The sequence below is a fragment of the Solea senegalensis genome, linkage group LG16 (genome assembly GCF_019176455.1).
Source record: "Solea senegalensis isolate Sse05_10M linkage group LG16, IFAPA_SoseM_1, whole genome shotgun sequence".
In the NCBI taxonomy this organism is placed as follows: Eukaryota; Metazoa; Chordata; class Actinopteri; order Pleuronectiformes; family Soleidae; genus Solea; species Solea senegalensis.
The window spans coordinates 3218648-3245121 of NC_058036.1; the positions used below are offsets into that span (position 1 = coordinate 3218648).

Below are 26474 nucleotides of genomic sequence, written 5' to 3' on the forward strand. Positions count from 1 at the left end.
TATTGCCCGCTCGCTAATAAAAAAGTTTTTTTATCTCTCTAGACCGGCCCCCTCTTGACCAGACGAGATGCTCATTGGCCCCCGAGGTCATTAGAGTTGGACACCCCTGCTTTAAATTGACCGTAGGTAGGAGTGTGAGAGTGGATGGTCTCCGTGTGGCCCTGTGGTGGACTGGCAAACCGTCCAGGTGTGACCACCATCATCACTACTGGTAGAATGTGGATGGATGGATGGATGGTAGCATGTGGAAGAAGCAAAGGCACAGCAGCCTGGCACCTCCTCCTCCTCCTCCTCCTCACGCTGCTCCCACAGATCAACCCTCAAATGCGTTTTCCTTACAAATGTGTCACGCTTTGTTACAACAAAGAAATAACCCACCAAACACACATTTCCTCACTAAGTTTATACAGCAGATAAAAGTCATTCAGATCACATGTTTAGAGTAAAAAAAAGGACATATGAGACACAATCTACAGCTTATTTAAATGAACTAAATAGACAGTTATTAGTAACTAAACAGTTATTCTCTTGTGTATATGCACAGTTCATTCATTTGGTTTGATGATTTGTGTCTCGTTTTTAGACGATGTCAGAGGACATCCATCCAGGGTGACGATGATGATGATCTCAGAGAAGAAACTGAGCTGGACATGTTGACCCACACTCCTGTGTGGGAGTTTACATGCCTGTCAGAGTGGAGGGAGGGAGGCTGCAGTCTGCCGTCTGCCTCCCCTCCGTCCTGTAATGAAGCATCAAGGACATCACATCCCATCACAGGGGGAGCCTGGAGGATGTATCACTACAGCGAGCATCACACCTCACCTATCCCGAGTGAAGTGGGCGACGGTGATGCTTCATGTCACCTCAACGCGGTGTTTATTTCCTAAGTGGACCAGGAACGTGGAACTATTGTTGTTTTCTTGACTGATTCTGGAGTTTTTTACCCTCCCTGTGTTCCTGTTCCAAAGGTCTTGACCTTTAATTCTTGAGATTAAGAATTAAAATTAGGTTTTTCAGGGGATTTTATTCAACTCTCTCCACCCTTTATCCGTCAAGTTATTATAACATCATGTGACTTCTCTCTCAGCCAATCAGCAGCAGGTGAGTGTTAATTAGAGATACAGGTGCTGCCAATTGTGCATTTGTAATGAGAGATTAGATTACGTGTATGCTAAACATCAAACTGTGCAGGCTGTAATCTTTTTTTTTCTTTTTAAAGTTAAATAATCTCCTTCTTCAGCAGTTCGTGGTTGTTCCACGAATCTAACTAAATCTCACTCTTCTTAAAGCGAGTGTTAATAATCAGACCACGCATTCCTGTCGCCATCTTTGATTTCTCTGACCCGAAGAGATTTATTTATTTATTTATTTATTTAAAGTGAATCTTGGCAGAAGTTTCTCCTCCTCCTCCTCCTCCCTCTCCTCCTCCTCCTCCTCCTCCTCCTCTCAGCTCCCCGCCCTCGTCCAGTGTATCGGCGGAGTGGAGGCGCACGGCGCGCACACGCAGCGTGGACTTGGAGATGTCTTGGCAGCAGGATTACGCGCGACGACGACGACGCGATCCGCGCGAAACACGCGCGTAGCAGGAGCGGACACAGTTTTTCAACTTTATTATCCTGTGAGACTCTGATGTAGAAATCATCATCATCATCATCATCAGCAGCAGCAGCAGCGCTGTAGGACTCCTCTTCCTCACGGGTCACGGCGACTATAGAGGAATGGAAACGATGTAAACAGCTGGTGAGGGTGAACGCAGTCTCTCTCACAGTGCTACACTTCTTTTTTTTTTCCACTAAGAGAGGATGATCCCGCCGGCCAACATGATCCAGGACGAAAGTGGGGGCAAAGAGGACGAACAGGACCAGGACCAGGATGAGACACCGAAATCCCCGACGGCGAACGCGAGCCAGCAGGAAACCAAGGTAAGGATTTTCTTGTCCTGTTGCTGTTTTTAGTAGAGTAAACAAACTTCTAAACGTGACAATAGGGGGGGGAGAAAAGAGAGAAAACAGGCCACACACGTGACCTTTTGAAACTTCAACAACCGCATCCTGATTACAATAATGAGTCTAAACACAGCAGCTGTAAAAATGCACACACACAAACACACGGAATGCCACTAGTGTCAGTGAAGTTTGTGAATTTGCACACTGGCATCTACAAGGTGTGTTTGAATACTTCACTGTGTGAGGATGTCAGTGCATGTGTTTCTGGTGTAGAGTAAATAAAGATCTGCTTTGGAATGATGATGCAGCTGCAGCAGCTCCAAACTTCTGTCACAGCAGAGGACAACATTGATTTTATAAAAGTGAAGCGAAAACCAAAATTACAGATGTTTTAGTGCAGAAATCAGAGTCTCTATGAGAGGATAAATAAGGAAACTTAAGAGAATGTTCACTTAAAGTGCTCTTTGGTCGGGTTACTTTTGCTGAGATAGTCTTCTTAGGAATAATAATACCAATAATACCATCCTCGCGTTTAACCCGTAGTTACCCTCACGTGCCGCAGGTGCACCGTTGCTGTGGGAATAATACATAATACAACGCCTTATATGGACATCCTGGGGTTGTGTGTTTACAGGTCACATATTCGTCTCATGTGTTGTTGAGTCAAAGTTGTGAAGTCACAAAATAGTTCTTTTCTTTTTGTTCATATAAACGAGCCACGCGACCTTTGAGCTGTTTCCACATGTTCACGCGTGTCTCTATAGTTGGTGAAACGCTCTATATTGCACATTCTTATAGCCTCTGTACACACTTTTGTACTTTTTAAACATAGTAATGGAAACAAAGGCTCGATACAGAAATATTGAGTCCTAAATGAAATGGCTTAATGGTGTCACGTGTTTTAATCAGTGTCACCGCATGGACTTTCCACTCGCAGCTGAAGCTGTAGAGAAGTTGCCTCGGGGCAGTTTTGCCGTCTATGTGGGTCACATGTTGCCCACACTACTACGATGAGCAGTCGTCAGTCACTCTCCTCTCGCCGTGTGTTTTGCCAGGTTTCCTCTCACGTGTGTTGTGTCTTCCGAGGCTCGAGCATGAGTTCACTGCACGACGGCATGTGTGGCAAACTCCCGGCTCACTATCTTACACTTACGTAAACCTGTGTCTGTGTTTTTCTATCCCTCCCTTAAAGAATTCTGTGAGGCCTGAACATCACAAGCGCAAGGTGAGCCAAACTGTAAGCACGCGGTGGCTGGTACGAGCTCCTCTCACATCACGGCAGTCACCGCTTTTAATAGAGCACTTACTCGAGCGAATGCCACGCAAGGTTAAGTCCCATCATCACCCTTATTTCTAGACGCCGCACACTCTTTGTTTCCCGAACGCCATATTGTTTACAATGATCTGTAAACGTATGCGGCAACTGGCTTCTTTTGTTTATTTTAATTTGCTTCACCCCGTCTACAGTAACTCCCATGAACACTCCCTCCCTCCCTCTACAGCTCTTATAGATCTGGTGCCATCGAACACAGCCTGAGCTCCACGATGCATGAGCACATTCACTCACTTTCTCCATTTATTAAGATGATCTGATCTGTTGATCAGTACAACATCTATGTTATCACCGTGTTTTACTCAACTAACGATTATTTTCATCATCCATTCATCTGTCGATGAATTTCTCGATGAATCGCTTGGTCCATGAAATGTCAGAAAATGCTGATCAGTGTTTGTCAAACCTAGAAAGGATGACGTTCTCAAACGTCTTGTTTTGTCCAAAAACCCCAAACTATTCTGTTTTAATGATTTCTTTGTTATATGGAGCAAAGACACCAGGAAATCCTCACATTTAAGAAGCTGAAAAATCACAGAAAGTAGAAAATATTCACATTTAAGAAGCTCAAAATCAAAGAAAGTAGAAAATATTCACATTTAAGAAGCTGAAAATCAAAGAAAGTAGAAAATATTCATGTTTAAGAAGCTGAAAATCAAAGAAAGTAGAAAATCCTCATATTTAAGAAGCTGAAAATCAAAGAAAGTAGAAAATATTCACGTTTAAGAAGCTGAAAATCAAAGAAAGTAGAAAATATTCATGTTTAAAATCAAAGAAAGTAGAAAATATTCATGTTTAAGAAGCTGAAAATCACAGAAAGTAGAAAATATTCACATTTAAGAAGCTGAAAATCAAAGAAAATAGAAAATATTCACGTTTAAGAAGCTGAAAATCAAAGAAAGTAGAAAATATTCATGTTAAAGAAGCTGAAAATCAAAGAAAGTAGAAAATCCTCACATTTAAGAAGCTGAAAGTTCTGGTTCTTGTAGTTCAGGGGTCCGCAACCTGCAGCTCGAGAGCGTCAACCATGTTTATTTTTATTACTCATTTCAAAGTACACCACGACGACAGTCATTGAGTCCTGTCCTGTCATGTAGTTACTAATAGGTCTACACAGTTCTGTGTTTTATTTAAGGTAAAAACCGTAATAAAATATCAACAGTTTTCCTTTTGCGGTTCTTAAACTCCACAAATGTGACAAATTCTACTTTTTTTTATATATAATATATCTATATACAACACTTAATACATGCTATTGTCTTCATTTTATGGGTCAAATGTGCTCCAGGTTAAATGTATTATTATTTAATTAATACTCGAGGTTGCAGACCCCTGTTATAGGTGACGTCACGATCTGTCGCCGTTTGATTTTGACCTTTTTTAAAGTATGTGCAAGCCCTAAGAGTCAGGAACACATGTACAGTAATAAGACAGTATAAACACCAATATAATATTATCAACCTGATAAGGTACAACGTGTACAATCTCGCTTTGTTTTCAGCCACTTCTTGACCCATTTGAAGTGACCACAGAGTGAAGAGCTACAATTGGTTGTGTGTGTGTGTGTGTGTGTGGTAATGGTTGAGAGAGGGCCTCAATTGATTGTTTCCACACTGACCCACACTGTGATTGATCGTCCTCACACCAGCGCTGCAGTGAAAAGCATTTTTTCTTTTTTCCCCAGGCTCAAAAACATCAAGAGCAAACATCATAAAGTACATAAGAGGAACAGCTGTACATTCAGGGCCGTAATAGATCATTAGTGAGTCCTTTCGTGCCCATCAACCGTGTGTTCTCTGCCACTGATAGACCTGCAGCCACACACCAGAGCCATAAAATCACATTACAGTAGCTGAGAGCTTTTTTATTAAGTGTGTAAGCCCAGAATTAAGTGGGTCCCTCAGGGGAGGAAGTGCACACTGAGAGGTTAAATGAGGAGTGTGGAGCGCTTATGAATAGCAATACCCGTTACAAAAAAAGAAAAGAAAAGAAAAAAGAGGTGGATAATGAGATTGATGGAGGCCCAGTGTGTGAGAAATAGTATTGATATAATGCATCAACCGGACCTGGAAATCATATTAGAATCTTCAGGGTTTTTATATGAGACATTATGAGACACTTTTCGCTCTCCTCTCTCCTATGTCACTCCCTCTCATCTCCTTCCCCCCTCTCTCCCTCTCTCTCTCCCCCTCTCTGTTCAGCTGCAGAGACTCAAGCGATCCCTGTCCTTCAAGACCAAGAGCATCCGCAGCAAGAGCGCCGACAACTTCTTCCGCACCGGCGGCGACAACAAGACGGAGCTGCTGTCCGACGTGAGCAGCAGCACGGGCCACCTGTGCAACATCGGCATGGCCCCGCCGCACGCCGCCCACCTCCCCATCCCGCCGGTGCCCCCGGCCATTCCCTGTGCTCCTCCCCCGACGTCGCGCTCGCAGTCGCGCAACCCGCTGCAGGTGGACTCGGCGGGACACTGCTTCATGGAGCACATCTTCAAGAAGCCGACGTTCTGTGACGTGTGCAACCACATGATCGTAGGTACGGTTACAGGTGACGCACCGCGGCTCTGAAAAGGGAGCATTTATAATCATTATGTACCATGAAGTGAGCAGAAACACGGCATTTAGAACATTACCAAGTGTGTGCAGAGCAATAGAGAACAAACTGCCAAACCTGAATGATTTAAACAGTCTCCGAGTGTTGAAAACATTTGAAAAATCCTCTGCTCTGAGAGGCTGGGGTGTGTTCACGCTCTGACAAACACACACACACACACAGAGACACACAAAGCAGGTGAACATGGTTGTTTGTCAGTGTTTGTACAGTAGAGTATAAACACAAAACATCTGCTCTAAGAAGCACGCGGAGAAGTGACATTTTCACCCTTTTGGTCGCGGTTTAACGACATACTGTGCACAAACTCAGTCCTGCTCTCCATCTCCCTCTTTTTCTAACTCTCTTCTCTCTCTTCTTCTTCTTCTTCTTCTTCTCCACGTCAGTAACTTGTGTAGTGGCTAGCGTTGTTGCCTTTCTGCAGGAAAAGTCCCCTAGTTTGGATCCTTTGCATGTTTTTCCTGTGTGTGTGTGTGTGTGTGTGTGTGTGTGTGTGTGTGTGTGTGTGTGTGTGTGTGTGTGTGTGTGTGTGTGTGTGTGTGTGTGTGTGTGTGTGTGTGTGTGTGTGTGTGTGTGTGTGTGTGTGTTTCTCCTGGTACTCCAGCTTCCTTTTCAGACCGGACACGGGTGAGAGTTTTTCTAGCTTTCTTATTTGAGTGACTTGATCATATTATCTTCCAGCACTACTGCTGACATGACTGAAGTATCTGCATCCACCTCCGTGTTTACTCATTGACTAGTCAGTCCGTCCGTCCATCTGTCCACTGAGGTAACAGATTTAGACTTAACAACAAAAGTGCCAGCTCCTCTTAGCAGATGTCCTGGTTTCTCTCGCTGTTCCTCTTGTTGTTCGCCATCTGTGCTCAAGTGACCACTCAGACTTCTTATCGCTGCACCTCTGCAGCACAATAATGACGAGAGCTGTCTGCACCATCTGCTCAACACACACCTGATGATGATGATGCTGACAGCAGATAAAAGATATAAACTGTGTGCTGCGCTAATCTGTCTATCTGTCTATCTGTCTATCTATCTATCTATCTATCTATCTATCTATCTGTCTATCTATCTATCTATCTATCTATCTATTTATCTGTCTATCTATCTGTCTGTCTATCTATCTGTCTATCTATCTATCTATCTGTCTGTCTGTCTATCTATCTATCTGTCTATCTGTCTATCTATTTATCTATCTATCTGTCTATCTATCTATCTACCTCTCTGTATATCTGTCTATCTATCTATATCTATCTATCTATCTGTCTGTCTATCTGTCTATCTGTCTATCTATCTATCTATCTATCTATCTACCTCTCTGTATATCTGTCTATCTATCTATCTATCTATCTATCTATGTCTATCTATCTATCTACATATCTATCTATCTATCTATCTGTCTATCTGTCTATCTATCTATCTATCTGTCTATCTATCTATCTATCTATCTATCTATCTATCTATCTGTCTATCTATCTATCTGTCTACATATCTATCTATCTATCTGTCTGTCTATCTATCTATCTATCTATCTATCTATCTGTCTATCTATCTGTCTGTCTGTCTGTCTGTCTATCTATCTATCTATCTGTCTATCTATCTATCTATCTATCTATCTATCTACCTCTCTGTATATCTGTCTATCTATCTATCTACATATCTATCTACATATCTATCTATCTGTCTATCTGTCTATCTGTCTATCTATCTATCTATCTATCTGTCTATCTATCTATCTATCTATCTATCTATCTATCTATCTATCTATCTATCTATCTATCTGTCTATCTGTCTATCTGTCTATCTATCTATCTATCTATCTATCTCAGGGACACAGGAGCTGCTGGTCCACTGCTGCCTCGTGTGGTCACTTTGTGTCACTGAGGTTAATCTGAGCGGAGAATTTCAAACACTGAACTCACTGATGAAGGCAGTAGTGGATCAACGACTCCTGTATGCTTTGGTGTGGGAGAGTGAGCGGTCTACAAACTTCAGTTTCCTGTTTTACAGTGAGACACACACGTGAACACATCCCTAAGATATTATAGACTTAAGATGACTGCGATTATTCTAAAATCTGTTTTTCTGAGAACCTCAAGTATTCCTTCAAGTATCCGAGGCCTCATTGCTTAAATTTTCCAGATGGGGAAGCAGTGAGACTCATTAAAGTCTACAAATAAACAGAAGTAAAGCTGCCCAGGTCAGTGTTTTTGGAAGAGCTCAAGAGAAGGAGGTGGAGGAGTTATTGTCACAGTAAGGCGTGTTCTAAGACGGGCGTCTGAACGGATCAGTATGTGTCTTTAGGACGAGAGAGTGTTCGGCGTGAGACGGTAGACGAAGAAAGACCAAAGTTGTGAAAATGATATCACCACGTCTAAGCTGTGAGGAGGCTGAGTCGGAGGCGTCTCGTAATTACTGTCCCATGTTGGAATGAGTCAGCTCAGACATGCAGTGTCCACAGAGGCCGAGATGGGGATCTTAAAAGATGCCACAGAGACTCTGTCCCGGACGCGGAGAGAAACAACAACAGACCTAATTTAGAGTGACCTGAGAGTTGGTGCGGGGTTGAATTCATTGCCTCAGCTCCTGCTGCTGCTGCTGCTGCTGCTGCTGTTGTTGTTGTTGTTGTCATGGTGATCAGCGGCTGACCTGCGAGGACGCAGCATGGGATCACATTTCTCTCCAGTTCCGTTCTGTGTCAGTGTGACTGAGGAAGGCAACACAAGAGCTCTGCGGTCCAGGTTTCCACCTGTGACTGAGTTTCACCGGTCGCGTTACACGGCGCGTAGAGAGGGAGCGGAGATTTGGTTCTGCGCGACTAAACATACATGTTGTACGTGTAAGCAGGGCATGAAATGAACACCCGACCACACGCCTAATGTTTGGGCTGTTTATTTCTTCTTTTTTGGGGACCACAATATTTGTAACACAGTTAAAGAATTATGTCTTTGAAATGACTCGGCACAAATGTGTACTTCATACGTGTACAAACGGTCTAAAATGACTGTATTAGACTAATGTCGGTATATATATACATATGTGTATATGTGTATATATATATATATATATATATATATATACCGACGTATACATATATATACATATGTATATATATATATGTATATATATATATATATACATATATATATATATATATATATATACATATATCTTCCTGTGCTCTCCACGCCCACTGATTGTGTTGCATGTACGCACAGAGAGTGTGGGTCAGAGTGAGGATGATCACGTGATCATTGATTAATCAATCAAGAGCGGGCGGCTCATCGCTGCCAGACGAATGCCAGCACAGGGATTTGGTAACACTGTCCTCTCCTGTTAATGGTTTTGTCCCATCCCTGAAACCTCCGCTCCGCTTTCATCTGCTGTGAGGACTCACGAGGAGGAGGACGTCTATCACTCTCAATCACATTTTTGTGTATCGGACCTTGGATCACAAGCTTTCACCAACCACGTGGGGTTAATTGGGCAGAGTATTCATTTGCTGTCTCAGTGGAGCAGATTAGAGAGTGACAATAAGTGATTCCCCTTCAGGGAATTTATACTCGGCTTCTGAAATGTCATTGGAACATTTTTTTCTTTTCTTTCAGAATACATTTTTTGCCCTGAGCAGAAATACAGTCTTTGACATTTCAAGGTCTCTAGAAAGTAGTGCCAGTGTCTTGAGGACATTTAAGGAACCTGATATGTTTAATTTGTACCTGTTCAGTCCACTTATATATAAATATCTCACATATTTACATATTTACACAGTTTAAAAAGACATCAAAACTGGGCAACAATGTCTAGGTTTTATTTGGAAGTCAATTCTTTCTTGCTTTGAATATTATTTGTGCCTGTATTAAACTGCCTATTCATCCAGTTTCTTGTTTTTCTTGTAGCGTTACAAACACACTCACCGTGACTGCTTTGTTTTTCCTCCACAGCAAGATTCTCAGTTTGTTTTCACAACTTAAATCTCCTCTGTCGTTTATGTGTTACTCATTGACTAAAAGCCTTGAGTCCTTCATGTGCTGTGTGCTGAGGAAAGATGACGCCTCGTTCTAAGACCGTGGATTTTAACTTCTTCTCTCTCTGTGTGTGTGTGTGTGTGTGTGTGTGTGTTAGGTACCACGGCCAAACATGTGGTCTTCCTGGCGGGAAACACTGCAAAACACGGCCTCCGCTGCAAAGCCTGCAAGATGAGCCTGCACCACAAATGTGAGAATGGAGTGGGACAGCAGCGCTGCATGGGCAAACTGGTGAGACGTCATAAATCTTGATTTAATACAGACTGCTTAACAAGCTAAAATAAAGGAAGCATTCAAGGCAAACAATAGGACATTAAATATATATATATATATATATAGCTATATAATATACAGTAATGTATAAACATAGGGATAAATGGTAGCAAGAGAGAGAGAGCACACTGTGGGAGACAGTATTTATAAATAAATAAATAAATCACTCTGTCGCTCTGTGTGTTACGTAATATCAATGAAACACTGCATTTGCAAACACACTTCTCACCAAACCAGTGATCAGCGGTTGTTATTGTCTCATTTTAAACATATTTTTTTTAACTTTTCAAAACCACACTGTTTGTTAAAAAGGCTTAATTCAGCCTGATGGTAATTGCACTGCTGATTACACTCTTGATAAGAGTCAGGGCAGCGGTGGGGCTCACAAGTGGAGGTAGACTGAATAATTAGTTGGATATAATTCATTTTTTAAAACAATCAATATCAGCCCATTATTACGGAAATTAATCAGCGAATTCAAAACCTTCAAAAGGTTAATTTGACAAAGTTTTGTTTCTAGATATAAAACTAAACTTGAAAAACATAGAGTTTTTTTAAAAAAACTAACTGAAACTAAATTGTGTTTTTATAAAATTTTACAACTTTACATTACATTTACATAAAATAAAAACTAGCAAACCCGCTCTAAAAACTAAATAAAAACTAAAACTAATGAGAAATCTAAAACTATCATAACCTCGGACACAAACAAGACTAAGTTATGCAATTTTAGGATGTATCATTTGTTATTGATGTATGAAATTCTACAAAATCAGCATTATATATAATTGGCTATTAGCTCATTTCTAAAGCTCAGTAAACGCATATATCGGCCACTCCCACATTATATGTCGTTGTTATCTGAAGAACCTGTGACTGATGGTAACATGATGGTAAGTGATACTCACAGTACAGGGAATATTTTTTATTCCCCTCTGGTGACGTCTTTCCACTGGATGCCTGAGGGATAAGGCCTGGAGTTATGATCGTCTCTCAGGAGTGGAAAATGAGGTCGAGGGGGTCGAGCATAAAACGGGGAAGTTTCCCCCAGTGGCGCGCGGCTCTAAATCCCAACTTATTCTAAACTTGGTCTTTTCTGCAGCCCGTGCTTGTTTCTGTTGGCCTGAGAACCACTTAGCAAAGAATTCTGGTTACCTCCTGGTCCGGTCTTCAGATTCACTTTCTGTACTAAGTTTCTGTGAACAGGGATCGTGAAGGTCAGTGGTATTTCTGTGGAGGCTTTTGTGACGTAATACTACTTCATAAAGCAGTAGTAGTTCACGTCAATTTCTTTCAATTTGGTACAAGTACAAGGGTTCAGTTTGGCTTAAGGAAGAACTGATATATTTATCCTTTATTATTATTATTTAGCCAGGAAGTGTCCCATTGAGATACAAGATCTCTTCCTGGTCAAGATAGCGGCACAGATAGTACAAATGCTTACAGACACAAGAGACAGTAAAAAAGATAGATATAATAAAACTAAAAAACAAACAAACAGGTGAGAACCACTTTTTGATTTGGCAGCGTCCCATGCAGAGTTTGGGTTCTACTTTTTCAGGCAATATAGCCCATGTACATTTGTACATATTATATATGTATATATATATACACTGTAAATAAAAGCATTATAGTATTTCCTTGTTTCAGATTTACGTCAGGTTACGTCTCCTGTCATCTCCAGGTGAAATAGCTGTACGGCCACTCCTGAAAAAGCAGCTTTTAAGATTCGATTGCGGCTCTCACCTTGTGAATGAACGCTGAATTTCTTTCTCGGCATGATTCACTTCACTTTTGCTCCTCGTGACTAAGAGTGTGCAAATGTTGACTGATGAATAGAAACATGGATGTTTTTTTTTTGTTTTGCCGTCAGAAGAACTTTTCCCTTAACGACGTTGCCCCTGAAAGTCTGACGTCTCGCTCCTCGAGAGTGGCCTGAAGAGCTCCGAGGGTTGCTTATTATATCTGCCTCATCATGAGAAGTGTCAAGCGACGGATTATAATCAGGACTGAGTGCCTGAAATGTAAACTAAACACAAAAAAGAGGCTGTCCTGCAAGATGTCGGCCTCAGACCCTGCAATGACGCCTGTTAAGCCATAGAACGCAGAGAATTTAGGCTGCTTTTTTGTCTTCTGTCCTTTTTTCCAGCACAAACTATAGGCGATCTGATGAAATTATATTTACACCTGAGCAAAAGAGGTTTCAGTATATAAATACAGACCATTAGTTACATCTGTGGACGTTCACATGACACGTAACCTTGTGCGTATTGATTGAATATTTCATTCTTCATTCACGCGTCGAGTCCAGCACGTTGAAAAAAAAGGGAAGAAACCACACCCACACATTTATTCAGTATGGCAGTCGTGTTCCAGCGCCGCAGCCAGAGCAGCACTGTGCATTGATTAGTCTCTAATGTCTTGTCACCTCCGTTTTGCTCCTCTCTTTGTCGTCCTCTCCTCAGCCCAAAGGCTTCCGGCGGTACTACAGCTCGCCGTTACTGATCCAGGAACAGTACGGCTGCATCAAAGAAGTGATGCCCATTGGTGAGTGGCGCTGAATCTCCGTGAAAAGTTTAGTTGGACTAATAATGCTGTAACTATACACTTTTCTTTTCTTTTCTAAAGCCTGTGGCAATAAAGTTGACCCCGTCTACGAGGCCTTGAGGTTTGGAACGTCTCTGGCACAGAAAGCCAAGAGGGCCAGTGGCTCCGATTCTCCACAAAGAAACTCGGTAAGAAAAAGAGTGTTTGCTTTTTTTTAACCGTTCCACATAATATGTCACACATTTTTGAAGAAGGTCCAATTCTATCTTCCAATCCTCCTCTTGGCTCCTTTCAGCTATTATACCTACAGTATTGTGCCACTGTAACAGACCCAGCTGAGCTGATTGTCTGGATAGATACAGCTGCTTCAGGCCTGTAAACACTACCAATAAAGGCAGTGTGTGGTCCGGGCCATCATCATGACGAGCGATATCAGTGCAAACACTCGTGTTACTGCTCTGAAGATGGACTGGACTGATTGCGGGAGCTGCACTCCTTTTCCATTCTCCGTTCCGTCTGTGTGTAATGCACAAAAGCGAATCTGTTTTTCGTCACGTTTCGCTTTGAATGTAAAATAAACTGCATAATTGGTACGATGACATCTGAGAGCTGCTGGGTTCAGGCCACGCCGTCCTGTGCAGCTGTTAGTGAAGCAGAGTTTACGTCAGTGGAGACAATGTGATCTCAACAAGGGCCACGATAATGCTTTCTATTTATCCATCTTCTAACCTACCTACCTACCAACCAACCCACCGCCCCACCTGCCAGCCTACCGATAGACCGACCCACTGACTTACCTACCTACCTGACTATCTAACCTATCGACTGACCGAATATCCAACCTACCTACCTGACCCTAACCCAACTGGCGGACCGACCAACTTACCTGCCTACCTACCTACCTACCTATCTAACCTACCAACTGGACCTAATCGACTGGCTGAATCTTCAACTTACCTATCTAACTGATGACTGACTGACTGGATCAATCCTACTCTACTCACCTACCTACCTACCTACTCCATTCAATCCTACCAACTGACTCATCGAATTTACCTACCTACTCCACCTACTCCATCTAACTCAATTCACCAATCATTCCACCTACTCCGTTCATTCAACTCCATCGATTGACCACCAAATCAAATTGACCAACTCTCCAACTAAATCAATCGACTTACCCATTCCATTCGCTCATTCAACTAAATCAACTGGACTCAATCGACTTACCCAATTCACCACTCCATTCAACTGACCCAATCGCTTACTCCACTACTTCCAAGATTCGGCTCATCCAATCATTCCATTCGACCAAATCCGCGATCCAACTCCAACCAACCGACCCAATTTACTCCTACTCATATCTAACCAATCAATCAATTCTACCTACCTACCTAGTTTCATTCTAATCATCGACTGGAATTCAACCTACTTACCTACCTAATCTAAATTAAATCGATCAATTCAAATCGACTTGTTACCCGATCATCATCTAACCAACCAAATCGACTTAATTCCACCTACTCCATCTATCTAACTGACCCAACTCAATTCTACCCACTTACCTAGTATTCGCTCATCCAACCTACTAATTAGATCCACCAACCAACTGACCAACTCTCCAACCAACCGACCGACTTACCTACCTATCTATCTAACTGACCGACCGACTTTCCTACCTACCTACCTGCCTATCTAACCTATCGACTGACCGACCAACCACTGACCGACTATCCAACCTACTTACCTACCTACCTACCTACCTAATGTACCGAACGACCGGAATTCAAACCCGGAAACCCTCCGGTTACAAGCCAAGTTGACTTGCTCTCCTTTATTGACAAATCCATTTCAAACCTAATGTGTGTGATCTTTGCAGAGCAGTGACTTGGACAAGGTTCCAGAGGAAGTGGCGGCTCACAGCAGCAGACAGGAGCTGTCGAGGAAACACAGTGATGACGGTGAGCGTCTCGTTCTGCGAACCAGCAGCTCGGGTTCTTTTGCTGTTTTTCAACTGTGATTTCAGTTGATTTTCAGGCTGCAAATGGGAGTTGGGAATACTAATGAAGTAAATGATGTTGTTTGTTTTCTCAGTTTTCGCGGTCATTCAGAACGGCACAGAACTTTACCACCAGCTCGAGAGAAAACCCGACGACATCCCGGTGAGACAAAAATCCACCCGATGAATTCCACCAAAACTTAATCTATGCTTGTGCTGCTGTTGCTGTAAACACATGCGTTTTAGTAATCACAACAACTTTAATTATACATTCAGAGCAGATCTGAGCTCACTGACATATTTGCAAGGTATTGTCTCAATTTTTCCAACATGTCTAAAAGTACTTGATATTTATTTAAGCATTTAATCCAAACATTCTAATCTCATTAAGTTTTCTCCCCTCAAAGAAGAGCAAAACAACTGGTCATTTTGCTGTAGCCTAAACTGCCAGTTTTCACTTACTCTGCAGCCGAGAGCGCTGCAGTGTTTAATCTCGGCCGGGTCTCTGAAAACCCCCTGAGAGCTGATTTAATTCAGTCAGGAACTTCTGAACCCTGCATGGTGACTCTGAGAACTGATCCCCAGCCAGTTCATTCAGTATCCATTAAGCATGCTGCACTTGGCTCCTGGCCGCCGTCTTCACCGCTGAATTTCCCAGGGCTTTGAGGGGAAAACTTCTCCTCCTGCTGCAACAAATCATACGCGAGCTGACACAGCCACTGGCCTGCACTGGTATGACAAAGTCCTGACCTTAATGTTGGATCTGTGTGTGAAGATGTGGCAAAATCCATGCCAGGTGTAACCTCTGGGAATATCTTATCACCCGTAATGGCGGCTATTTCTGGACCAGATCCTCAGTTTCCATGGTTTTCCATTTGTGCAGCCCTCGCTCCATGTTTACTTTTACAGCGCAACATGTAAATCTCAGTTGTCAACAGTGGAAAAGGACCACAAATACGCGGGCAAATGGACAAAAAAAAAATCAACAAATAACCATACAAGGCAAAACATGCCTACAAGTGCACACACACACACACACACACACACGCGCCTCTCCTCTGCAGTTCAGTTCATTTCAGGGTAGAAGACTCGCGGCGCGGCGCCGGGTGTTATCATGCCGGACCGAGCACAGCTGGCGGGAGGCTGTTTGTCCGTCAGCCGACAGGTCCATTAGCCCCCGCTGTCGGACAGACAGATGGAGGCGCTGCGGGGTAACGAGCGGCAGAGGCAGACACGTGAACGCGACTGCTTCCTCGCCGGTGGAGGAGCTTCCAATTTAAAATCAGTGGTCGCACACATACATCTGTTCCCCACTTTTCACCATTAGTGTTTGAGGGGTTCACGCTGTGCAGTTTGTTGATGTGATTGTCTGATCACCGTAAAATTGATGAGCAAATAACTGCTTTTATGCATTTTTGCAGAACGTTTGACGACACTACACTATTACGGTATTATGGTAAAGTTATTGAATTTTTTTTCAACATTTTTTTTTCCGGGTGTTGCACTTTGTAGACGGTCCCTGCGCTCCGCTTTCATTGACGACTGCACGTAGAGATCGACGTAGTTTCTCCAGCTCTTTCTGACCATTGTCTACATTGCTATGATTTCAAATATGTCTTGTATATGTTACAACAGTGTTTTTCGTTTAAATGTTATTGATAACTAACTAACTAACTAACTAGCTAGCTTCGGGTGAACCTTCGGGTTACATGACTTGCGATAGATGGAAAAATCAAAACTGGACTAAACGGGAAACGCTTTCAAACGTTTTCATTTTATTTTGAAAAGCAAATGAACGGATGATACACGGATTGTTAGAGTTGCTGTTTTACCACGCTGCGCTCCAATATTTATTTTTCCCCCTTTTCCTTATCGGCGTGGTCCTGCAGTTTTCTTCCATGACAACATACAAACAAGGCTGTTATCTCGGCCTGTCCGTCCACTCTGTTCCAGGCTTCTGCAACATCACGAGGCCAGAGAGAAGCTCTCAGGTCGCCGTCATCTCTTTCAACCCAGAAGCCAAAGAGGCTTAACTCGACTCATCCATCACTGACATTTTCTCCTCCACGTGGAAACAAAAAACAAAACACTTCTCAAAGCCTCCATAGTGTTTCTCATCAACTTTCCATCCACCCATCCATCCATCGTCTTCCTCTTTATCCTCCACATGAGGGTGGGAAGGCGAGGTGCACCCTGGACATCGTCATCATCATCCACTCTCACACAATTTAGAGCGTCTAATTTGCCTAATCCCCAAATCTGTGTGTGTTTTTGGACTGTGGGAGGAAACCGGAGAACCTGGAGAACCTGGAGAAAACCCACGCACACACGAGGAGAACATCTCCACGCAGAAAGTTTTGTGTGTTTTGTGGCGTACGACGGGGATTCAGTAAACATATTGAAGGTACAGGTGACGATGCGGGGACAATGTGCCACCCACCGGTTTCTCTGAGCAGGTGTGACGAGCGCACGTGTCCCTGCTAGTTGTTCCAACACCTCCCCGAGAACTTCCTCTCCGCCCACCGCATCGTCCGCTTTTAACTTTGTTGACGTTGGATTTCGACGGAAAACAGATTGCAGTCTATCAGTTAACTGTAAACAAGGATGATAACCGCCAGGAGACTATTTTGGGAGGCAGCAGAGGACAGGAGAGGGGTGGTGGTCGTGTGTGCCTTAGCTTTGTTCCTTTTTTGAGCTTTTGAATAAAAATCCCGTGTTTGTGTTTTCTGGTTTTCAGAGCCAGCTCCAGAAAGACATCCTGGAGCTCAACACCTACGTGGCCTTGTTCACTTTCACTCCCCAGGAGAGCCATGACTTGGAGATGAGGTCAGTTTGCACAACATGTAAATACACTTGTCATTGGAGCAGAAGAAAGCCCACGACACCAGCCACTGTCATTACTCACTTTAACTCAATTTCTCTCTGTTTACTTGTGCCTTTATTTACATTTTAGCCTGTTTCGTTTTGTTTACTTTTCTTTACTTTTTTTTTTTTTTTTAATTTTAACTCCCTCTATCATCTATTCTCAGTCCAAGGTTATAATAGTTTTGGTAAAGTGGAGTATTTGCCAGGTGTAACATTCACAAAGGTCCAACGAAAAGACGCCCTTGCAACCCTTAGTGCTCACGTGGCTCAGATCCGTGCCGCAGGTGCACCCTTGGTAAATAAATCATAACTCCTTAAATTCTAAATAAATACACTTCATATGAACCCCAAAGGATTATGTATGAAACGAATTTACAAAGAGGAAAACTGAGCACATTTTCGTACACAGTTGACTTTCAGTTAGTCATCTGTTTTTTTTGTTGTTGTTTTTTAAACTCTAGTTTTTATTTGTTATTTGTTATTTCATTCGTTTTCGTTTAATAACCTTGTCACAAACCCGTGGGCTGTTTGCTGCAAGGCGACAGTGCTCGCCACTACTCCGCCATGTGGCCTTGTATCAAAACTTTGTAACTGTGCAACCAGATTTTAGACTTTTTAAATGTAACCGGTTCATTTGTGCACACCAGAGGTTTCCTGCTCCTGAAAATGAAAAATCTGTAGAATTATATATGACTGTCTGTTTAAATGATACAGTCAACCAATTTCTACATCAAGTACATCTTAATCTCTAATCTCTCTTGTTTTTATTCTCTTAAAGTCCCAAAGTCGTCTGTGTGGAATCTCATTTTATTGTAAACAGTGGATAATCTCTCTCTCACACACACAGGTGTGCAGTGTCAAGTGTTATCCCTAACCTTAACTATAACTAGTCAATGACTAACCTCAGCCCTAACCAAATCCAGCTTTTCCTCAGAAAATGAAAAACGTCTGCCTCATTAGGACCAGGATTTAGTCTTCATGAGGACGACTGGTCCTGACAAGATTGGTGTTTATGCCAGAAAAGAAAAGAACACACACACACACACACATGGAGCGGCGCAGGTGACAAATATAAAAGAATGAATGTAGGAAAGAAATTAATTAGCTGCGTCTTCTTACATAACAGTCTTCAAAGGCCTAGTTCTCTCAAGAGTGTGTGTGTGTGTGTGTGTGTGTGTGTGTGTGTGTGTGCTGATGCTCTATTAATACCAGTCAATCTCATGTCTTATTAAATGTATTCCGAGGGAAGGAGAGTCGTCATGAAGTCTTTTCATCCATCCGTCAGGTTACATCAAGCGTATTTCATAGATGAAATGAATTTTTTTTATTTAGTCTGAAGTCATGACGGGATCACATCGTCCCAAACTAGTACAAAAACATTTTTATTACGCGTCCGCTTGTTCTCCCTCATCCCAAATCTGCACATTTTTGGACTGTGGGATTAAGCCAGAGTATTCGCTCATTCACTGTCGCCCATATACTGTACATAAAAAGAGCCAATCATGCGTACACGGTGCTAAATGTAGTCTGAGGCAGTGATAGATGAGACGATCTGTTCCACAATTAAACGTGTGAGGGGCAAAATAGATTCTCTCCCACGATCACAGTGTAAGAAATCACCAGAAACTAGAGCTTTACAGTGAGTTTCTGACTTTTATTGATCTGCACGACCTGCAGCCTCTGTATATACATTTTAATATAGTATTTGGAAAAAAGCACCCGAAATGCTCTGTGTTCTAAGGATTAAAGAGCTAAAAATAGAATGAGTGACAAAAAGAACTGTTGATTGTTCATAGCCGACCTTTTACAGCGGAGAAATAACGACTCCTTATAAAACACAGTTATGTAGAACGAGTACTTCTATGGTTTGTTTCAATTAATTGAAATAAACCAAGCAATATCTGGATTTCATGTAGTTCACGCACAAAATATTAAAAATACTTTTATATATCACCTCGATCTCTAAATAAGAGGCGTTTTGAAAGAAGAAAATGAAAATGAAAGAAAAGAAGGAGCCACTGCAGAAGGCCTGAAGAGACACATGTGGCTCTGGAGCCGCAGGTTGCAGACCCCTGGCTTAGTCAATCAATAAATCAAATGAACAGACACATTTTGATTTGATTCCGTCCGAGTAAATCAGTTTTGTTATTCACTTCACGCTCATGCATTTTACAGTAATAGATAAAAACTTAATCTACCAAAGTCTTCGTCACTTTTCATGCACAGCACTGGAAGGAAATGCTGATTCTCTCTTGCTCTGATTGAATCAACATGTGTCTACTTAGTTTTTTTTATCACCTTACAAGAGTTTTACAGCGCTGGGTGCTGAGCTGCTGACTCTCAGAGTCACGGTCGTTATTAGCGAGCGAACGACGGCCAGTGTTTTAACTGAGCCGCGAGAGGAAGAAAAAGGGGGAAATTACGTAAACTTAACATTTGGCTCAACTGTGGTGGTTCTTTTGATTTTGAGGCCAAAGGCTTTGAGCAGATGCTAGTAATTGTGGCGCACACTGCACTGGGTTACAATTATTCATGCATTTCCTGAGCAATAAGAATCACTAAGAATACTGAGGACCTACCGCAAACAGGATGACGGTGTATCACATGTCACTGAGTATGCAGCAAATGTTACAGGGGCCTCCAGCTGCAGTCAGAGGTGGAAAGAGTACTGAAGTATTCCACTCCACAAGTAAAAGTACTTGAGGTTCTTTCTTTCTTGTGTCGTGCAAAAAGGACAAGGGAACACAATTCTTCCATGAATTGTTTTTAATTAAAGGCAAACCTTTACAAATGAAAGTGCTCAGTCAACATGGGTCAAAGGTCACAAATGCTTCCACTTTCTCACTCACTCAGGGACCTTAATTAACGCCAATCCACCTGTCCTCATCATTCATTCACCTGTCCTCATCATTTTCTCGTCCTCATCATCCACCTGTCCTCATGAGTCTTTCACCTGTCATCATTCATTCACCTATCCTCATCATTCATTCACCTGTCCTCACCATTCACTCGTCCTCATCATCCATCTGTCCTCATCAATCATTCACTTGTCGTTATCATTCACCTGTCCTTATCAATCCTCCACTTGTCCTCATCTTTCATTCACCTGTCCTCATCAATCATCCACTTGCCGTTATCATTCACCTGTCCTCATCATTCATTCACCTCTCCTCATCATTCACCTGTCATCATCATTTGTTCACCTGTCCTCATTATTCATTCACCTGTCCTCATCATTCACTCATCCTCATCATTCATCCACCTGTCCCCATCAATCATTCACCTGTCCTCATCATCCACCTGTCCTCATCATTCCTTCACCTGTCATCATCATTCCTTCACCTGTCCTCATCAATCATTCACCTGTCCTCATCATTCATCCCTCATCCATTCATTCACCTGTCATCATCAATCATCCACCTGTCCTCATCATTCGATCCACCTGTCCTCATCATTCCTTCACCTGTCATCATCATTCCTTCACCTGTCCTCATCAATCATTCACTTGACGTTATCATTCACCTGTCCTCATCATTCATTCACCTCTCCTCATCATTCACCTGTCCTCATCATCTGTTTGCCTGTCATCATCATTCGTTCACCTGTCCTCATCATTCATTCACCCTCCTCATCATTCACCTGTCCTCATCATGTATTCACCTGTCATCATCATTCCTTTACCTGTCCTCATCATGTATTCACCAGTCCTCATCATTCATTCACCTGTCCTCATCATTCATTCACCTGTCCTCAACATGTATTCATCTGTCCTCAGCATTCACTTGTCCATATCATTCATTCACCTGTCCTCATCATTCATTCACCTGTCCAAAATGACCAACATTTCTGTTGCATGATTTCTTTTTTATTATTGTTGTTTTTAATGTTAATTATGATCATTTTTATGATAATTATTATTCCAGGATGATCATTTTGTTAACTGTTACGTTTTGTGTTGTTATTTCCACACACAACTCAGTTAAAGGCTGATCATTGTTATTTTTGCTTGGTCACGACAGAGCGGGAGACCGGATCTTATTGGCTGATGACTCCAACGAAGACTGGTGGAAGGTAAGAATAAAAAAACAGCACATTATTCCCGAGTCGTGACGAGTCTCTTGTTATATAATTACACAATGCTAAATTTAAAGCCAGTTTCTAAAATTGTGGCTCCAATTTGTGTGTTTTCAAACCAAGCCACAAAAAGGAAACCATCAAAAATATGCATTGATAAATTACAGGACGTCTTTCTGTAAATTATAGGAGCGAGTAAAGAGTGCACGACAGATAAATTATGGAGATAAAAGGGCCAAAACGTGACTGTGCAGAGGCAGCCTGTCGCCACCAGACCATGAAGAAACTCATTTTGTTCTTCTTTGTAGCCTCTGGACAAACATCTGGCCTGTTTGCTCTTTGATCAATGGACAGTTTAGCAAAGCGAAAAGCAATCGTTAGCACCTGACATATACACTCACCGGCCACTTTATTAGGTACATAGGACAACCAATAAAGTATGTGAGCAGTCTGACAGGATAAATGCTGTTGGTGCTGCTGCTGTATACACATGAACGCTCACTCACTCAGGTCTGATGCGATGTACAAATAATGTTCTATAGTTTCTCTTCACAAAGGCAAGTTTATTTGTACAGCACTATTCATACACAGGACAACTCATTTTAGCACATCATATGAGATTGTGGAAGAGGAAGTTTTTTTTCCCGTGTAGATTAATCTAGATTAAAACATTACGCGGAACCTCTGTTGTTGTTTGCTTGCAATGCTTTTATCTAATAATTTACAAAAACACATGTGTTTTGTAATCCTCTTAGGCTCTTTGCAGTCTTTCCACACATCAGCTGTTTTAATGTTTGATTAATTCATTCATTCATTTTCCCCAGGGGGTGATTGAGGACAGGATCGGTTTCTTCCCGGCAGCCTATGCTCACCAGGTGCAGGCCGAGGACCGAGTATTCAGATGTAACAGGACGTTCATTGGCTGTAAGGAGCAAGGTCAGATCACCTTGAAGGAGGGACAGGTAATAATGATTATTATATATTATAGATTATAATGGTTTGGTTAGTTAGTTAGTTGTTGTTCCACAGAATATGAGCAATATTTTTATCCCAGTGCAAAAAAAATAACAATGCACCAATATCAATGTTTCTGCCAATCATTGACCCTTTCAAATTCTCCTTGAAATGTATTTTACGGAAATTATTTAGTTTATTTGTTTTTTTCGATAATTTTTTGGGAAGGTGGCATTTTCTGCCACTAGGAACAAATTTGTAAGTTTTTAAAAGGAACTCTTAAGGGTTAACACCGAGCGTATCGCAGACAACACGTGTGTGGTTATTACGGTAATTTCAACTGCACCGTTGCAGGAAGCTGGCGAATCAGCAACTCTGTCACCAGAGAGGAAAACGCCTGTGCATAGTTTCCATTTTTTTGGCAAAAAACTCAAACATTTTAAATTTTATACCGTTCAAATTTCAAATCTGGCACAAAATCTGGTGTTTGTGTGTTTGTCTTCATTTTAAATTGTTAATACACTATTTTAACATGCAGTAAATTGTAAATAATTGCCAGATATTAAAAGTTATTCTTGAAAAATGGGCAAAAGCACTTACTCACCAGAGGTTTTCTGGCCCTTTTATGGTTAAAATAGGCAAAAAAAAAACATTTTGAGGCTTAGGTGTTAAAGGATTAATTATTATTATTACCTCCAGTGGCTCTACCCTCACACACATACTCACTGAAAAGTTCAACAGTGCAGTTACTCTTAAAGTATCATCTTAGTTTAATAGCAGCTGTACTTAGATGAGACTTGTTTGTTCCCACACTGCCTTCCAGAGCACATGAGGACTCTTAAGTCCCAACATCCCTTTAAGATTTAGAAGCCCCCAGTGGAGATGAAACCATCGAACACAAGGCGAGCTTGTGACCCCGTGCTCCCTCTTTTCCAGTCGCTCAAACCCAGGAATAGATGTTAAGTCAAAGGAGGGCGAGAGAAAGTAAAATTCAAACCATGACATACAAGCGTGGACAAATGTTTCCACCAAACTCATTATTTGTCCTTATTACTGTAAGAGCTTGTCCAACATTAATATATAAACATCCATCCATATTCTACCGCTTAATCCTCCACATGAGGTTCATGAGGAGACGGGTTGTTAGTCCATCACAGGGTCAGTTAGTGTCCAATTTACCTAATCCCCAAATCCAAATATAATTGTGTTTATAATATATGTTTGTCATTGTTTTTAGCATTGCTGCTGACACCGAGGTTATGATAGAGTCGTAATATAATGAGAATAAAGTCGTGATATTATGAGAATGAAGTCATTTTCAATTCAATTTTATTTTATTTGTATAGCGCTGAATCACAACATTTTTTGACTGATTTTGGACGACATACTATACTATGACTTTTTGACTGATATTGGACGACATAGGACTTTTTTGACTGATTTTGGACAACATACTATACTATAAATTTCGTGTCGTGTTAAATCATAGTTTAGTAAGGTGTCAAAAATCCTGCAAAAATGTCATAGTATCGTAAGGTGTCCAAAATGTCCTGAAAAAATTAGCAAGCCTGCTCTAAAAACGAATTAAAACAAAGTAATTTTGAGAACAAGATGTCAAAACTATTATGACCTTCCTGCTAATGACACACATGGGTAAAAATGTTCTTTCGTCCTCTCTCAGGTCTGTGTGAGCAGCGAGGACGAGCACAGTGGCTTCATCAGAGTGGCGAGCGGGAAGAAGAGCGGCTTCGTGCCCTGTGACGTCCTGGAGATCATCTGAGAGAAACTGTCACAGAGATGAAGAGGGACAGAAAAGAAACGAGAGAAGGAAGGACGTTGGACATTGGCCGCCTGGAGGTCAGAGGAGATGGAACCTGCACCTGAGACATGTCTGCCAGACACCAGTGAGGGACATGGAATTATTAGTGATGCTGGTTTCTGTTTGCAGGTCACAGTCTTTGCACCTTCCTCACCTTCTCTCAGACAGTCACTGAGATGAATGAACACAGGAGATGAACACTGGATCTGATTTAATTTATAGAACCAGTGTCTTTGTTTTTATTCTGCTACAGGCTGTTTATTTTCCGAAATTAGACTGTTTACGCTTGAGAAGCATCAACAAAACAGTTTTTCCATTTTCATGATTTCATGAAATTCTTCCCCACAAATCATTTTATTTCCACTTGGCTCTGAGAGATGCCAAAAATCCGCCTTTCAAACCCAACCCTTTAACATTTTGTTGGCCTGTTTTTGCACATTGGGAGACAAATATACAAAATGAAAATGCAAAATCTCATCTTTTTTTTTTGTTTTTCTTGACTTTAAACTGTCAATACACTCCTTTTAATATGCAGTAAATTGTAAATAACAGTGTTAGTGGACAAAAGCACTCATTCACGAGACACAGACATTTTGAGGCTTGGGTGTTAAAGGGTTAATGATAAAATAAGACTTTTTCTTAAATTCCCCAGTCATATGTTAGAGGTACTTACTTGTTTCTCCTCTAATATACAGTTACACTCCTAAATAAAGGTTTACCATATGTTTTTCTTAGCACAAGCGAGACTTTTCACAGTCTGACACTCCAAAAATATATGAAATATCACCTTCAGCATCCAAAACAATGTCCCACTCATTCGACGACTTCATGTTAGTGGGAAAAATAAAAACTGCCAGTTTCTCACAAGCTGCAGAATCGACGATGGGTTTAACGTCGTCTTTAAATGTTACAAAAACAAACGGGGAAGTGAAGGACAGAGGCTTTTATTTTTTATTCTTTTCAAAATAAGACGGCGATTAAATCAGAATCCCGCGTGATCTCGAGGTTTCATGAGATGTGAGCGCCGCCTCTCTTGTCGTGTGTATAATAATATGTCTCATTAAAAGTTGTCCTGCACTGAAACTTGGTTTTAATGAATGTCCAAGAATGCTGTATTGTAAATAATGTAATGTACGAGATTAAAAGATTCTGTCTTTCTCACAATAACTGTCACAGAGTGTTTTCTTTTCAACTGATTCTCACATGGGGCTCTGAATAATCATAACCATCATAATAATACTGTTTTCCTTCCTGTTAGCCGCAGATAATAAGCTCATCATTTGCTCAAGTGGGCCTCCAAATATTATGCATTACGCACTTGAATGACGTGATTATGGGCTGATGAATTAATGAGGATTTTTCATTCATTCATTTGTGAATTTTGGAAACACGTCACCGCTCAAGGTTTGTGTGGCTTGAAATGAATAAAAGAAAAACGGTCTTTTTTTAGCGATTCAAGAACAAATGAGAAGACAAAAAACACACATTTTTAAAGGCTGAAGATGTCTATTTCAGGAGTCTTATATATTTTATTCCCACACCAATTTACCCAGGGTGCACCTGCGGCACAGATCTGTGCCGTGTGAACACTAAGGGTTAATTTATTGCAGAAAAATGTTTTTCTTTGGTCTTCATTCTAAACCCGTTTTAAGAGCCAGACCAAAACTGAGAAAAATACAAGTGTTGCTCTGTTTTATCTGGTCCAATTGAACTCTGATGTCTATAAATCCTGAAACTGCTAAGACTAATAGAGGGTTTGGTTTGGCTGGAAGTTTGGACCGTGAAGTTTATCCTGCTGATAAACTCAGCGAGTGACATCTGCTCATGTTGCACCTTTAACTTCTCAGAATCAGAAATAGTTTATTGATGCCCAAGGGGGAGGTTTGAATCCCCTCCCCTCCGTCTCATCCACACATTTCACATTTCTGAGGTTTAACTGCAGCTCCGTTAAGTCGAGTCAGTCCCACAAACCCAGACACACAGTACTATTTCACTGTCTCCCTATTTGGCTGTTGTGTATCTGTATAAT

At 41.6% G+C, this 26474-nt stretch overlaps 1 protein-coding gene across 3 annotated transcripts; it reads left to right on the forward strand.

The window, feature by feature from the left end:
- Positions 1-708: 708 nt before the first annotated feature.
- Positions 709-25612, forward strand: stac (SH3 and cysteine rich domain). Of its 3 annotated transcripts, XM_044048225.1 has the most exons (13): positions 709-1101; positions 1798-1922; positions 3139-3171; positions 5481-5814; positions 10012-10145; positions 12653-12734; positions 12816-12922; positions 14614-14695; positions 14829-14896; positions 17471-17559; positions 21618-21669; positions 22497-22634; positions 24308-25612. In XM_044048225.1, exons 2-13 carry the CDS (start codon positions 1803-1805, stop codon positions 24404-24406), a joined length of 1338 nt encoding a protein of 445 aa, XP_043904160.1. In that variant the 5' UTR covers positions 709-1101; positions 1798-1802; the 3' UTR covers positions 24407-25612. The 3 variants fall into 3 exon arrangements, with proteins under 3 accessions (XP_043904160.1, XP_043904159.1, XP_043904162.1); XM_044048224.1 differs by lacking the exon at positions 709-1101 and having other exon boundaries at positions 1401-1922; XM_044048227.1 differs by lacking the exons at positions 709-1101; positions 3139-3171 and having other exon boundaries at positions 1401-1922.
- The last annotated feature ends 862 nt before the right edge of the window (positions 25613-26474 follow it).